This window comes from Geotrypetes seraphini, chromosome 4 (assembly GCF_902459505.1).
Source record: "Geotrypetes seraphini chromosome 4, aGeoSer1.1, whole genome shotgun sequence".
Taxonomy (NCBI): domain Eukaryota; kingdom Metazoa; phylum Chordata; class Amphibia; order Gymnophiona; family Dermophiidae; genus Geotrypetes; species Geotrypetes seraphini.
In genome coordinates this window covers 305,469,888-305,484,847 of record NC_047087.1, presented here as the reverse complement: position 1 = coordinate 305,484,847, position 14,960 = coordinate 305,469,888, and the positions used below count along the sequence as shown (strand labels likewise).

General features: G+C 41.9%; 1 protein-coding gene across 7 annotated transcripts in view; it reads right to left on the bottom strand.

The window, feature by feature from the left end:
• RBM20 (RNA binding motif protein 20) overlaps positions 1-14,960 on the bottom strand; it is a 225,321-nt gene that overhangs the window by 69,741 nt on the left and 140,620 nt on the right. For 3 of the 7 annotated variants that reach the window (XM_033943604.1, XM_033943609.1, XM_033943606.1), the window contains exons 3-5: positions 8,970-9,097; positions 8,769-8,863; positions 220-320 (exon numbers count right to left, since the gene is read on the bottom strand). The exons of 1 other annotated variant lie outside the window; for it this stretch is intronic. In XM_033943604.1, coding sequence (XP_033799495.1) covers positions 220-320; positions 8,769-8,863; positions 8,970-9,097 — 324 coding nt within the window. The remainder of the gene's footprint in view (positions 1-219; positions 321-8,768; positions 8,864-8,969; positions 9,098-14,960) is intronic. 3 more of the 7 variants (XM_033943605.1, XM_033943607.1, XM_033943608.1) reach the window with 3 other exon arrangements.

Below are 14,960 nucleotides of genomic sequence, written 5' to 3'. Positions count from 1 at the left end.
AGCAAGATCCTACCAAAAGAATGACCTGGGTTAACAGGGTCGCTCTGGGGAACCTCTCTGAGTGCTATTTTACCTTTGCAAAATGACCGACAAGGATAGAGATGATCGTCCCATTTTATTAAACAGTTCAACAGTCAAAAGGTTTTGGCTCATTATCGTCATGAAATTTATGCTCAAGTAAACCTTTGCTGAATCTTTCTTCAAGTGACCTGCACTCACCTGTGCCCCAGGAACGGGAGACGAAAATGCAGGACCAGAATGTGGGAAGGCCCTCGTTGGAGCAGAAGATTTATATGATGGGCCAATATCAGATGGAAAATCTAAATTGAATAAGTGCAAATATTAATATACACTTCATAATGAACTATTTTGTTTGTAAAGAACATTTGGCCAAATGAGGCTATAAGATTTAGGCCTTGACTGGCCCGAACATTTGTGAAAGAAAGATATTTATTGACATCAGTGAGTAAAAATATTCACATTCTTTGCTTTACTCAGGAGTCCCTCATACCACCAAAAATTCATGTCCATGTTCTTTAATTTCATTTAATAAAATTGACTGGCTATCATTTCGCCTCTAGTCAGGTTCCAACAGTACATACATAATACAACACATCTACAAATCAGAATTGTATACTTTGGCACTGTGTAAATACATAAGAACATAAGAATAGCCTTACTGGGTCAGACCAATGATCCACCTAGACCAGTATCTCGTCTTCACAGAGGCCAATCCAAGTCACATGCACACAGCAAAAACCACCTTCAGAACAAGGCTTGTGACCAGCTTAGAGGCAGCACTATATATCAAGTTACTTGAACCAGCCTCCTTAAACACATTGATCCACTCCCTAGCAATTTCTTGTGTAGACTACTGTAATGCCCTGTATAAGGGCATTACAAAAAAGGAAATTAGACGGCTTTAGATTGTACAAAACACAGCTATTAAGATCATTTGTGGCGCAAAAAAATACGATCACGTTTTACCTCTTCTTATTAGTGCACATTGGCTACCAGTCGAACATAGAATCAATTATAAAATCTTACTTTTAACATTTACAACAAAATTAAACAATCAAGCAGAGTTCATTAACAGACTTTTAATTCCTTATAATACTTTAAAATCTCTTCGTTCAATGTCTCAGAATCTTCTCGTCATACCTTCTTTAAAATTAATCAATACGTTGCGCTCCAATAATTTTGCCGTCACTGCCCCTACTCTCTGGAATTTGCTGCCTAACCATCTGCGTAGTGAATCCGATATAAAACAATTTAAAGCAAAACTAAAAACATTCTTGTTCCAGGATGCTTTTGGACAACAACTGTCCTCTTAAGGACATAAGAATTAAATCAAAATTATTACTTTTTACCCTTTTTACATTTTCCCTTTTTTGTTGCACTTTTCTATTACGATTATAGTTCTTCCCCTTTTTCCTATATGTCTTATCAGTGCTTTATTATTGTCAAATATATTTTATTGAGCACCAAAAGGAAACAGCAATCCGAAACAAGAACAAGAATCAACAAGACAGCTCAAATTTTTTATAGCAGAAACCAACAAACCCATCCCACCAACCCAACCCACAACCCATCCCTCCCCCCTCCCACTCTCACTGATGCCAAACAAAACAATAGAAACAAAAGAAAAGGACAAATGCCAGGGGGCTAGCAGTTCAAAAGGCGGCTACGAGCCACTGGGGACAATGTGGTCCAAAAGGGTTCCCAAATTCGTTGATCAGTGCTTTATTATAACACTTGGATTTTATCCAGTATCCCCAGTTTTAATATGTTTTTATGTAAATTTTACATTGTACACCGCTTAGAAACTTGATTAAGCGGTTTAAAAAATCTTTTAATAAACTTGAAACCCTAGAAACAGAGGGCTCGCTGTCCAATGCTACTTAACTGGGTAGGAAAGGCTCCTAACTGGTTAAATAGAGCTAACTTGGCCATGTCCAGATTTTAACTGGCCAAGATAATTCCACAAGGAGAAAGCAAACATGCTAGACTTTTTTCTAATGGCTTTTTACGTTATTTGGGCACGTTAATTAAAATTGTTTTGTCTGAACACTGGTTTATAGATACAAAGCAAATATTGGACTTAGTGGCGCCAATACTGAGGCTGTGGGAGGTAGCCTGGCTATCTCTTGCAGTTGGCAGCAATCGCAGATATTCAATGGTGGGGCCATATCCAGCTACTGGCATATCCAGGTCAAAGTTTGGTGGCTTGGACTTAGCTGGCCAAGCTGATTTTTATTGGCTGGCTAGCTAAGGCTAGTTTCAAGTTTCAAGTTTATTAGGTGACTTGATTAATCGCTTAATCAGGATTTCTAAGCGATGTACACTTTAAAATTCACATTTGTTTAGGGGACAATACAATACGTACAAATACTTAAATAGGGCTAATTTACATTAAATTAACATTACTAAATAATGGGTAAGGAGGGAAGAAATACAATTCTTAAAGTAAAGAGAAGACATTAAGGGAAAATACAAAGGGGTAATAATTAACAAAAGTATAGCAAAGTTAAATAAGACAATAAAGTAGTAAAATTAAGATGCGAAGGCATCTTTGAAAAGGAAGGTTTTTAACTCATTTTTAAATTTCCCAAACTCCTTCTCCTCCCGTAAAAAAATAGGGAGGGCGTTCCAAGTCTGCAGTGCAGTACAAGAAAAGATAAATTGTCGTCTCATATTAATAATTTTTAGTGAGGGAATAGATAATAAATTTTGTTCACTAGATCGTAAAATTCTCTTTGCAGTATATGGAATTAGAAACCTAAATAAAAATGCAGGGGTCTTATTATATAGGGTTTTAAAAGAAATTATACATAATTTATAAGTAATTCTGTGAATGACTGGTAGCCAATGAGCATTTTTGAGAAGTGGTGTTACATGATCAAATTTTTTAGACTTGGTTATTAATTTAATTGATGCATTTTGTATAATTTGTAATCGTTTTATTTCATGTAACGCAATTCCTTTAAATAAAGAATTGCAGTAGTCGATTTTAGACATCACCAAAGAGTGAATCAGTATATTAAGTGCTTTGGGACAAATAAACTTAGAGATGGAGCGAATTTTGCCTAACCTATAAAAGGTAGTTTTCACAATGTTACTGATGTGATCATGATAATTAAGTTTATTATCGAAGATTACCCCTAAAATTTTTGTATTTTTGACTGATTGTAGGGGAACGTTTTGAATTGAAATAGGAGTAACAAGAGGAAAACTATCCTTCCATGGAAAGAGCATAACGTTAGTTTTTTTGATATTAAGAGCCAGTCTGTTTTTATCCAGCCAATGATGAACTTGATCAAGTTTTCCATTAATAGCCGAAATTTCATTTATATTATTATTATTTAATGGATGCAATAGCTGTATATCATCGGCGAAGGCAAAAACATGAAAACCTACGGATTGGCATAATGTCATTTGTGGTGACAGAAAGATATTAAAAAGCAAAGGTGAAAGAATAGATCCTTGTGGAACCCCATGTGAAATCTGTGAAGGTAGGGATGAAGATTCATTGAAAATAACTGTGGATGGCTAATGGCTAAAGATGGACCTGCTTTTTAGGCGGGTCTATCTGGCCGTGTGACTTAGCTGGACAGCCAATGAAAATTGGTGGTGACCAGCTATGTTGTGTGAGACACACTACAGAATAATGAAACCAGGGAAAACGACCCCACGTTAATCAAAGCTAGAAAAGAAAACCAAATGGGGAGAATCAACAATTTTATTAAAAGTTCAAATAGAAACCAAACACATGTATCAATGCACAAGTGTAATGTCTTTAATCTTCGGTGACATGACACGGTCCAATTTTCGGCCTCTCGTTGGAGGTCTGCCTCAGGGGTGATGAAGTTGGTCCACTAGATGGCGCTGAGACACTTAATGCAAGCTCTGGACTTGTATCCTATGGGCTCCAATGGGAACACCAAAATGTGGGCAGAAAAGTAATAATAATAATAATAACTTTTATTTTGTATACCGCCATACCCAGAGAGTTCTAGGCGGTTCACAACAATTAATTAAGATTACAAACGAAGATAACATTGGAATTAACAATTTTTGGAATGTACATGTCATTGAAGTTGACAGGAATATACAAGAGTGTACAAAAGGAATATACAAGAGTGTACAATAGGAGGGTAAAATTTTTTTATTTACAGGGAAAAAATATCGGTCAGAGAAGTTAATTGGTTTGGTGGGTACAGTAGGGGAGGAAGGTAGAGGTTCATGTGTATTGAAGGTACAGTAGGAGGGGAAGGTGGAGGTTCATGTGTATTGAAGGGAGTAGAAGCAGCGAGTGGGAGTGTTACGGGTTCTGTCCATGGAATAAGTGAGTTTTGAGTTTTTTTCTGAAGTCAAGGTAGGTGGGGGCGTCAAGTACAATTTGGGCAAGCCATGGGTTTAGTTTGGCCGCCTGGAAGGAGAAGGTTTTGTCAAGGAACCTTTTGAGGTGACATAATTTTAGGGAGGGGAAGGCGAACAGATGAATTCTACCAGAGTTCTTATTGTTGTGATTTAATTTAAAGTGGGGGATGAGGTAGCTTGGGGATAGACCAAACACAGTTTTGTAGCTGAGGCATGCGAACCTGAATAGTATTCTGGATTCAAATGGTAGCCAGTGCAGTTTATGGTAGAAAGGGGTGATATGTTCCAATTTGTTTAAGCCAAATATAAGTCGGACGGGAGTGTTCTGAATCAGTTTTTGTCTCCTGGTGGTTTTCTTCATGGAGCCTAGGTAAATGATGTTGCAATAATCCAGGATGCTGAGAATGGAGGATTGTATTAACAGTCGGAATGAGTTGTCGTCGAAGTATTTTTTTATGGTGCGGAGTTTCCAGAGCACCGAGAAGCTTTTCCTGACGGTAAGATCAGTGTGCTTCTCAAGGGAAAGGTGTTTGTCTAGGGTGACTCCTAGTATTTTTAGGGTTTGTTCTAGGGGGAAGTCTGATCCATTCACTTGAATTGAGGTATCTTTGATTTTATCGTTGGGGGAGGCCAGGAAGAATTTAGTTTTGTCTGCATTTAGTTTTAGTCTATAAGATAGCATCCAGAGTTCTATCTGCCTGAGTAAGTGTGATATAGAGTTAAGCAGCTCTATGGTGAAACTGGTTAGTGGGATGATTATTGTGATATCGTCTGCGTAAATGAAGAATTTGAGGTTGAAGCTGTGCAGGAAGTTTCCCAGGGAGACGAGATAGACATTGAATAGGGTGGGGGATAGTGGTGAGCCCTGGGGAACCCCACAGGAATTGTCCCACCTGTGGGAGAAAGAGTCGTTCTTGATCACTCTGTAAGATCTATTACTTAGAAACCCGTGGAACCAGCTGAGAACCTGTCCAGAGATGCCGATGTGTGCAAGGCAGTTTAGGAGAATAGTGTGGTCGACCAGGTCGAAAGCACTGCTTAGGTCAAGTTGCAAGATTAGAGCGCTGGAACCCTGGCTGAAGAGTGAGTGCAGGTAGTTGAGTAGAGAGGCTATGATTGTTTTGGTGCTATGGCCAGAGCGAAAGCCCGATTGGTTGTCGTGTAAGATGTCGAATTTGTCCAGGTATGTGGTGAGTTCTGCATTTACCGCCCCTTCAGTTATTTTGGTGACTAGCGGGATGCTGGCGATAGGTCTGTAATTAGATGGGATGTTGGGAGGTTCTTTTGAGTTTTTTATAATTGGAGTTATCAAGATGTGGCCTTGCTCTGCTGGGAAGTTTCCAGCGGATAGTACAGTGTTGACCCATGTCAGCATGTTGGCTTTGAAGTGGATTGGGGCAGTTTTCATGACATTTGGGGGGCAAGTGTCTAGTCTGCAGTAGGAGTTAGTATATTTGTTAAAGGATTGCCAGTCTATGGATGTGACGTGGTTCCAACTTAGGTCGGTTCTGGACCCTGGATCAGAGTTGGATGTGTTTGTGTCATGGAGGATTGGAAAGTACCCGTGGGGATTGGTAGGGGCAGTTATTGATGATCTTAATTTTTATATCTTGGAATTGAAGAAGTCTGCTAGGGTGCTGGCTGTTAGAGTGGGTTCCTCCTGGGTGTTCGTGAGTGTCTCGAGGTTGTAGAGGTCGTTGACCAGGTTGAAAAGGTTTCTACTGTTGTTTGTAACGTTTCCTATTTTTTTGGGCGTAGAAATTTTTTCATTTTTCCTTGGAGAGGTTTTTGTAGATTTTTTACTTTTGATCTCCACATAACCCTGTGCTCCTGAGTACCAGATTTAGTCCATAATCTTTCTGTCTTTCTTAGGTCTCTCTTTAGCAGTAGTAGCTCAGAATCAAACCATCCCTCTAGATTTGTGCTTTTAATTCTGCGGATTTTTAAGGGGGCAATTTTGTTTAGAATGTTAGTGCTGTCGTTAGTCCAGGAGGACATGAATTGATCTGTTTCTACATTCTGTATAGTGATATTCTCATAGTGGGACCAGAATTCTATTGGGTCGATCTTACCTCTGGGTTTTATTAGTTAGTTCTTTGCTGGCAGTCAATAGTGAAGTTACATAGTCTATGGTCGGACCATAGGGAATCTGACCAGTTATCTTCTTTCCAGTAGAGTTTGGGGTTGATTGGTTCTTTAGAGAAAAAAGTCACCAGGGCTAACTGATGACCTTTTTGATGGGTTTTGGTTGGGGGTGGTATGAAGTAGCCTAATTGGGAGATGAGTGACCAAAAATCTGATATTTCTGGTTGGTCTGTTTGCTCTAGGTGAATGTTGATATCTCCACATAGTAAGTTGTATGGGCTTGCTAGTGAGTTGGTTATTAAAAATTCCGTGAAGTCCTCCTTGGGTAGGTTCCATTTTTTGGGTGGGACATAGAACAGAATAGTTGCTAGGGAGGCTGTTAGGGATTTTGAGGTTAGCGATATTGATAATATCTCTAAGTTGGGCGAAGATTCAGAGTTAAGAACAGCGTAATTTAAGTGATCTCTGTAGATTATTGCTAATCCTCCTCCCCTTTCCCAGGTTCTGGCTAGAGTTAGAATCTTGAAGCCTTTGATAATGAATCTTTGATAATGATATCGCTATCTGATAGTAGCCAAGTTTCTGTGCAAAAGCGGCTTCAAGCTTCAAACAACGAGAGATTAAAGACATTACACTTGTGCATTGATACATGTGTTTGGTTTCTATTTGAACTTTTAATAAAATTGTTGATTCCCAGGTTGATATGTACAGTTCCATTCCCCACTTGGTTTTCTTTTCTAGCTCAGCTATGTTGTGTGACTTAGCCAGATATTCAGTGGGAGATAGCCAGCTATCGGTGAATATCTGGCCAATTGGGGCTTAGCCAGCTTAGAGCTGTTCCCATCCAGCTAAGTCCCAGTGAATATTGGGATGAGTATTTTTTTTTTTAAGTCTTGTTGGATCAGAGACAGAAGATGTAATTATGTGTTGACGTTGTTGGTGAGCGTTTGAACTCTGTGTATAGCGTAGTTTCACACAGCCGCAATAGATGTGGTAAGAGTGGATAGCGTAGCTGGTTTTAAAAAAGGTTTGGACAAGTTCCTGGAGGAAAAGTCCATAGTCTGTTATTGAGAAAGACACGGGGAAAGCCACTGCTTACCCTGGATCGGTAGCACGGAATGTTGCTGCTTTTTGGGATTCTAGAATCTTGCTATTCTTTGGGGATTCTGCATGGAATGTTGCTACTCTTTGGGGTTCCGGAATCTTGCTTACTCTGAGATAATGGAATGTTGCTACTCCATGGGTTTGACCAGGTACTAGTAACCTGGATTGCTACTGGGCTTGATGGACCATTGGTCTGACCCAGTAAGGCTGTTCTTATGTTGAAGCTTTCCAGTTAGTAAAAATTAATTCCTGCTTAAGTATGATTCCACAAACACAATCATATTATGCCTTCAGAAAGTTTTTGAAAACTTACTTGTTTGATAAGTTTGTAACATGACTTATTGTTCTAATCTTGTTTACATGTATGTTACAGTCCTTCCTGATTGTGAACCGCCTGGAACTCATGGTTGGGCGGTATACAAGAATAAAGTTTATTATTATTTATCTTTTCTGTTTTTAAAAAAAAGGTTTTCTAGCCTCATTCTTTGGGTCATTTGCTCCAGTATAGATAATTCAGTACATTCCTTTATGTTGAGGAGCCACAATTTAGAGGAAAGCAAAAGAAACTCTGTGGAGTGACGATGTTCCTTAAAAGGACTTTATTTGTAAATGTCAAAGTTCCAGAAGTACACTAAAATCATCCACATAAAAATAAAGCAATCCACATAAAAACCTTAAAGGAGCTAGTCCACTAGGGGCGCAATACCCAACACGGTCCGCGTTTCGACAAAGTCTTCTTCAGGGGTCCCCGAATGCAAGCAGCATCTTTCTCACTGCTCACCACATATTAGATTCTCCACTTATTCACCATTATAGGACCCTCAGGGACCCCTGAAGAAGACTTTTTGTTGAAACGCGGATCGTGTTGGGTCCTGCACCCCTAGAGGACTAGCTCCTTTAAGGTTTTTATGTGGATTGCTTTATTTTTATGTGGATGATTTTAGTGTACTTTTGGAACTTTGACATTTACAAATAAAGTCCTTTTAAGGAACATCATCATTCCAAAGAGTTTCTTTTGCTTTCCTCTGGATTTTCTCCTCTGTGGACACTTTGGGGTCATTCTCTTTGGTTTTTGAGGAGCCACAATCTAGCAGATTTTCAGTGACACATAGCCATGTGGTGCAGAAGAGTTCGGCTTGGTTTTGTTTTTTTTATTGCAACTTAAACCATTTGCACATCATAGTACACACTCAACTTACCTTCATTACTAGAAGCGTTAAAAGCGGAGGCGTTATCCATGGGTAAGCACAGTGTTCCCTCAGGAGAGCTGGCCACACATCTACCACCATTCCTGCTGAGAACAACATAACCAGCTGGAGTTGGTGTTCAACTTACTTGGGAACGTGTTAAATGACAACTAAGGACGCTGCAGTGTATAAGTCTGCTACGTCCACACTCACTTTTCGAAGAAGACCATACAGTTGTGGATGTGCATTTTCCCTTTAATGTGAAGATCCCAATCCTGTGCACAAAGAAGAAGACATTGAACAGAACCAAGTCCGAGGCAACGTAAATGCACGCTCTTGTCCTGCAGAATTAATTCCAAAGAGTTTGGCCATGCCTTTATTTTTCCTAAGTTAACTTTGAAGTATTTAATGCATCACAGACTTTTACAGCACCTTTTCATTTTTAAAATACGAATGGCAGCGGTACATTGTAGTCCACGATGGATTAAAACTGAATACTGACAAATTGCTCAATCTATCTATATATATATATATTAATTTATTTACACTTATACATTAGTGATTTCTATTCCGCCATTACCTTGCGGTTCCAGACGGATTACAAAAGGAGTTATCTGGCCATTTCCAGAGGAATTGCTTCAGAGAATTGGGATGAGTCTTGCGGAGCTAGTTTGTCTTCAAGGATGTCTTGAATAGCATGTTTTTTATTTCTTTTCAGAACGATTTGTAGTCTGGGGTCGTGATCAGTAAATTGGAGAGTTGGTCGTCTAGTTTTACTGCTTGTGTGGCTAGAAGGCCATCGTACACTTTTTTTCATTTGATGTCTCTGATTGGGGGATGCGTGAACGGTTTGTGGGATCTCCAACGTCTGCTTGAGGTAGTTTGGATTAGGCGGTTGTATAGGTAGGCTGGGCTGTCTCCATTTACGGTTTTAAATAGTAGGAAGTAGAATTTGAATTGTACTCTTGCTTGTATTGGGAGCCAGTGTGAGTCGAGGTATGCCGCCGTGATGTGGTCGTGTTTCCTCAGTGAATAGATAAGTCTTAGCGCTGTGTTTTGAACTGTTTGTAGTTGTTTTATCATGGTTGCGGGGCAGGGGAGATAGAGTATGTTGCAGTAGTCTAGAAGCCCTAGGGCTAGAGACTGGACCAAGAGCTGGAATTGTATTCTGTCGAAGAATTTTCAAACTTGCCATAAGTTTCTCATGACTGCGAATGATTTTTGTATTGTTTTAGCATTTCTTGACCACTTATAGCCCGCGTGGTTTACATTAAAGTACTCAAGTATTTTTCCCTATATGTCCTGGTGGGCTCACAATCTGACTCATGTACCTGGGGCAATGGAGTGTTAGTGACTTGCCCAGGGTCACAAGGAACAGAGGTTTGTATCCATCTATATGTCTGCACAGGTGGGGTGTGCATGTGTATCCTGCTGAGCTCAGGGGCTCACAGAGACGTTCCGGCTAGTCAGGCAACTGGAGGAGCAGTGGTAGCAATATAATTGTTTAGGCTGGTTGGAGATGTTGGTCACTATTGGAGAAGGTCTGGAGTTTCTTGGAATGGAACCACTGAGAGAAATGTGTGCACATTTAAGAGTCAGAATCACAGTCCACTGCATTGGCATTTAAGCAGTCAAAAAGAAGGGTGACCCACAATAGGAATCCTGAGATGAGCTCTTGCTGTTGAAAGACTGGAGTGAGAACTTAGAGCTGCCATGATCCTATGGGAAGCAAGACACCATGGAACGGAGAGCTACATTTATAGAGGAGTGGCTCCAAATAGGCCTTGCATGAAGAAAGCAATGTCATGGGGTCAGGGATGAGGGAATGGAAGAGAGACTTAAGTAATTGCTGGGAACAAGGAGGAGGGGTTGAGAGAGAGAGGGTGAGTGAATGCAGAGGAGTGAGAGAGAGAGGGACAGGTATGAGGTCCTGAAAGAGAGTGAATGTAGAAGAACAGGAAAGAGAGACAGCTGGGGAAAGAGATGAGGGATTAAAAAAAGAAAGAGTGAATGAATACCAAGGAATGGGAGAAAGCGATGAGTTGAAAAAGAAAATGAATACTTAGAAATGGGGTAGAGTGAGAGAGAGCGCCAAGAAAAGAAATGAAGAGTTGAAAGAGAAAGAATGAGTGAATACTGAGGAATGGGATGTAGGGAGAAAGAGAGAGAGAGAAGAGCCAGGAAAAGAAATGAAGGGGTTGAACAAGAGAGAGTGACTGAGTAAGGGGAAGGGAGAGAGAGAGCTGGGGAAAGAAAAGACGGGTTGAAAGAGAGAGAGAGGTGCTGGGAACAGAATGAGGTATTGAGAGAGAAAGTGAGTGAATACTGAGGAACGGCAGTAGAATTAAGAGAAAGAAGAGGGTTGGGGAAAGGGCTGTGGTGAGTTCCCAGTGCCAAGACTAACAAGATGAAAGGACTTAATTACCTTAAATATCCATGAATTGTGTTTCACTGTCGGTGCAAACACTAATATTCTATTTCTTTGTTACATGAATTTATATAGCACCTTGAGCGTGAGTGTGCAACAAAGCAATTTGCAAAAAAAATAAAAAAACCAAACCCCAAAGACTAGAAACAAAAGAGGAGGGGAGAGAGAAGGAGGGAGCATGCGTGAGGATGGGAGAATAAGGATCATGACTGTGAAGGCAGGAGAAAGGGGATGGAAAGCAAGGAAGACGATATAGAGATAGGAGTTAGTACAGTAGGAGAAAGAGCTAAGGTGACTGCTAAAGAAGCCTTGGGGAACAACCAGGACTTTACAACTTTCTTAAATTTTCAGATTGAAATTTTAGAGCTGATGAAGAGAAAGGAGTTCCATAAAGGAGGACTGAGATAATGAGAAGCAGAATCTCTAGAAAGTGCGAAGGGGGTAGAAGGGTGAGATTTACTTGCGATGAATGACATTTGCAATTGGAAGTGTATAGAAGAGGATGCTTCTTAGGTAGCATGCTAAGAGTGGTGGACATGTGCTTTAGAGACAAGCTTAAGATGGGGAGCTAATGATCGTTTATTAGCAGTAGAAAAACCTGATCATGGTGGCAAATGGAATTAAGAAGTTTGACTGATGTACTAACTGTAGATTTTTTTATAGAGCTGAGTCGTAAGTTATTATAAAGAACATCGCAGTATTTGAAGCGTGAAAGTACAAGAGCAAGAAGAATTCTAATCAATGCAAAGGACAGAAAATGTTTAACTGCCTTGATACAATGGAGAGCGAAGAAGGAAGATTGGACAATTGCATCTATTTGTGGTTTAAAGGACAGTTTGGAGTCAAAGACAAACCGAAGGTCCATCAAGCTCAGTATCCTGTTTCCTGCAGTGGTCAACCCAGGTCCCAAGTACTTGGGAGAAACCCAAAGAGCAGCAACATTCCAGAGCTGAGATTATGATGTCATAATGCCTCATTCCACCAATGCCTATGAGCCAGCCTCATCAGTGATGTCACTGGGACAGACAGAAGGTCCATCAAGCCCAGTTTCCTGTTTCCAACAGTGGCCAACCCAGGTCCCAAGTACCTGGCAGAAACCCAAAGAGTAGCAACATTCCAGAGCTGGGATTGTGATGTCATAATGCCTCATTCCACCAATGCCTAAGAGTCAACCTCAGCAGTGATGTCACAGTGACTTGATTGTCCAATACTCAGCTCACATAAGAACATAAGAATTGCTGTACTAGGACAAACCAAAGGTCCATCAAGCCCAGTATCCTGTTTCCAACAGTGGCCAACCCAGGTCCCAAGTGCCTAGCTAGATCCCAAGTTGCAAAACAGCATCTGCTATCCATCCCTTCAATGCGACACATTAATACAAACTGTTCAACTATTTTCTCAGTAACAGCTCCCACACTTTGGAGTTCTATGCCAGTCCAATTACGCAAAGAAACAAACTTAGAATGATTTAAAAGTAAATTAAAATCATTTCTATATAAACATACCTTCAATCTATATACAAATTTCCTCTCAAAATCTGTACCACAGTCTGGCCCTTATCCTTAACTGGTTTTCTTTCCTATCTTGAGTTGTAGTTCTTTCCCTTCATCCATTTTGTGCCAATAAGTCCATGTGTCTTAGTTTATGTTCCCCCCTGATTTTATATTTATTGTACACTGCTTAGCAACCCGATAAGCGGAATATCAAATTTTAATACAACTTGAAATTTGATTCTATGCTTCTTATCCTAAGAATAAGCAGTTTATTTCCCCAAGCCATCTCGATAATGGCCTATGGACTTCTCTTTTAGGAAATTATTCAAATCTTTTTAAAATCCCGCTAAGCCAACTGATTTCACCATATTCTCTGGCAATGATTTCCAGAGTTTAATTACACATTGTGTGAAGAAATATTTATTCTGGTTTGTTTAAAATCTACTACTTAGTAGCTTCATCACAGGTCCCCTAGTATTTATGGAAATAATGAACAAGCAATTCACATCTACCCTAAAAAATGTATGAAGAGTCTTAAAAAGCCAACTGACAATCATTAAAGATGGGGAAGGGCAGACAGAACAAGAGCTAGGGAAAAATAGCATTCCAAAAATCAATCAAAACCGTTCTGTTTGACAAATTCATCTCCTAAACAGAAGCCTCTCCACTCTTAATGATATTTTCCCCCCTCTATATACCTCGATGTAATTTGCTGTCCTCTACCTATTTCTTATGTAACCCTCACTTCTTGCTTCCTGTAATTCGCTGATTGTCCAGCCTTCTTTGAATGTGAACCGCCTAGAAGTCTTCCGACTATGGCGATATCTTAAATAATAAAATGCTAGCCCGCGCATGCGCAGTCGCGAAACGTGTTCCCTGATCTCTTTTCTGTCGGGATGTGGCCGCACGACTGCGCATGCGCTAGATGGCGCGTTGAGGAGCCATAATGCAGACCCGGAAGAGCGAAGGAAGCCTCACACTGAGCAACTGTATTTACACTGTGCAACGAGCCTCTGCAACGGTCCTGGGTTCCTCTCAGCCCACCCTTCTCGCGGTCTGGCCGGCTACCTTAGTCCTTTGCCGCCGCCGCCGCCACCCCCTTCCCTTCCCGCGGTCGACAAACCTCTTGCCTCCAGCAGCCGCCGCAGCACTGTAAACACGCAGTTTCGCGGCCTCTACTGCCTTCATTTGCTCTTCCGCTTCTCTGATGACATCATCAGGGACACGGAAGAGCAAATCGGGGCAGTAGAGGCCGCGAAACAGCGTGTTTACAGTGCTGCGGCGGCTGCTGGAGGCAAGAGGTTTGTCGACCGCAGGAAGGGAAGGGGGTGGCGGCGGCGGCAAGGGACTAGGGGAGCTGGCCAGACCGCGAGAAGAGAAAATTGCGTGAGCCACGAAGAGACAGGGAGGAACTGGGAAGAAGGAAGAGGAAGAGGGAAAGGGGCCTGCTTTGGGGTAAGGGTGTGCTTGGAGGCACACAGCTTTGCTTGGGGGGGAGACAGAAGGGGGGCCACGGAGAGACAGGGAGGAGCTGGAGAGGGAAAGGGGCCTGCTTTGGGGTAAGGGTGTGCTTGGAGGCACAAAGCTTTGCTTGGGGGGGAAACAGAAGGGGGGCCACGGAGAGACAGGGAGGAACTGGAGTTGGAGAGGGAAAGGGGCCTGCTTTGGGGAAGGGCTGTGCTTGGAGGCAGACAGCTTTGCTTGGGGGGAGACAGAAGGGGGACCACAGAGAGACAGGGAGGAACTGGAGCGGGAGAGGGAAAGGGGCCTGCTTTGGGGGAGGGGTGTGTTTGGAGGCAGACAGCTTTGCTTGGGGGGGAGACAGAAGGGGGGGGGCCACGGAGACACAGTCAGGGAGGAACTGAAGGGCCAGAGGGAAAGGGGTCTGCTTTGGGGGAGGGGTGTGCTGGGAGGTAGATAGCTTTGCTTGGGAGGAGACAAAATGGGGGGCCACAGAGAGACAGTCAGGGAGGAATTGGAGGGGTAGAGGGAAAGGGGTCTGCTTTGGGGGGGAGGGGTGTGCTGGGAGGCAGACAGCTTTGCTTGGGAGGGGAGACAGAAGGGGGACCACGGAGACACTGTCAGGGAGGAATTGGAGGGGTAGAGGGAAAGGGGGCTGCTTCGGGGGGAGGGGTGTGCTGGGAGGCAGATCATTTTGCTTAGGGGGGAAGACAGAAGGAGGGCTACGGAGAGACAGTTAGGGAGGAACTGGAGGGGGAGAGGGAAAGGGGGCTGCTTTCTAGCACCCGTTAATGTAACGGGCTTAAAGACTAGTAGAAGAAT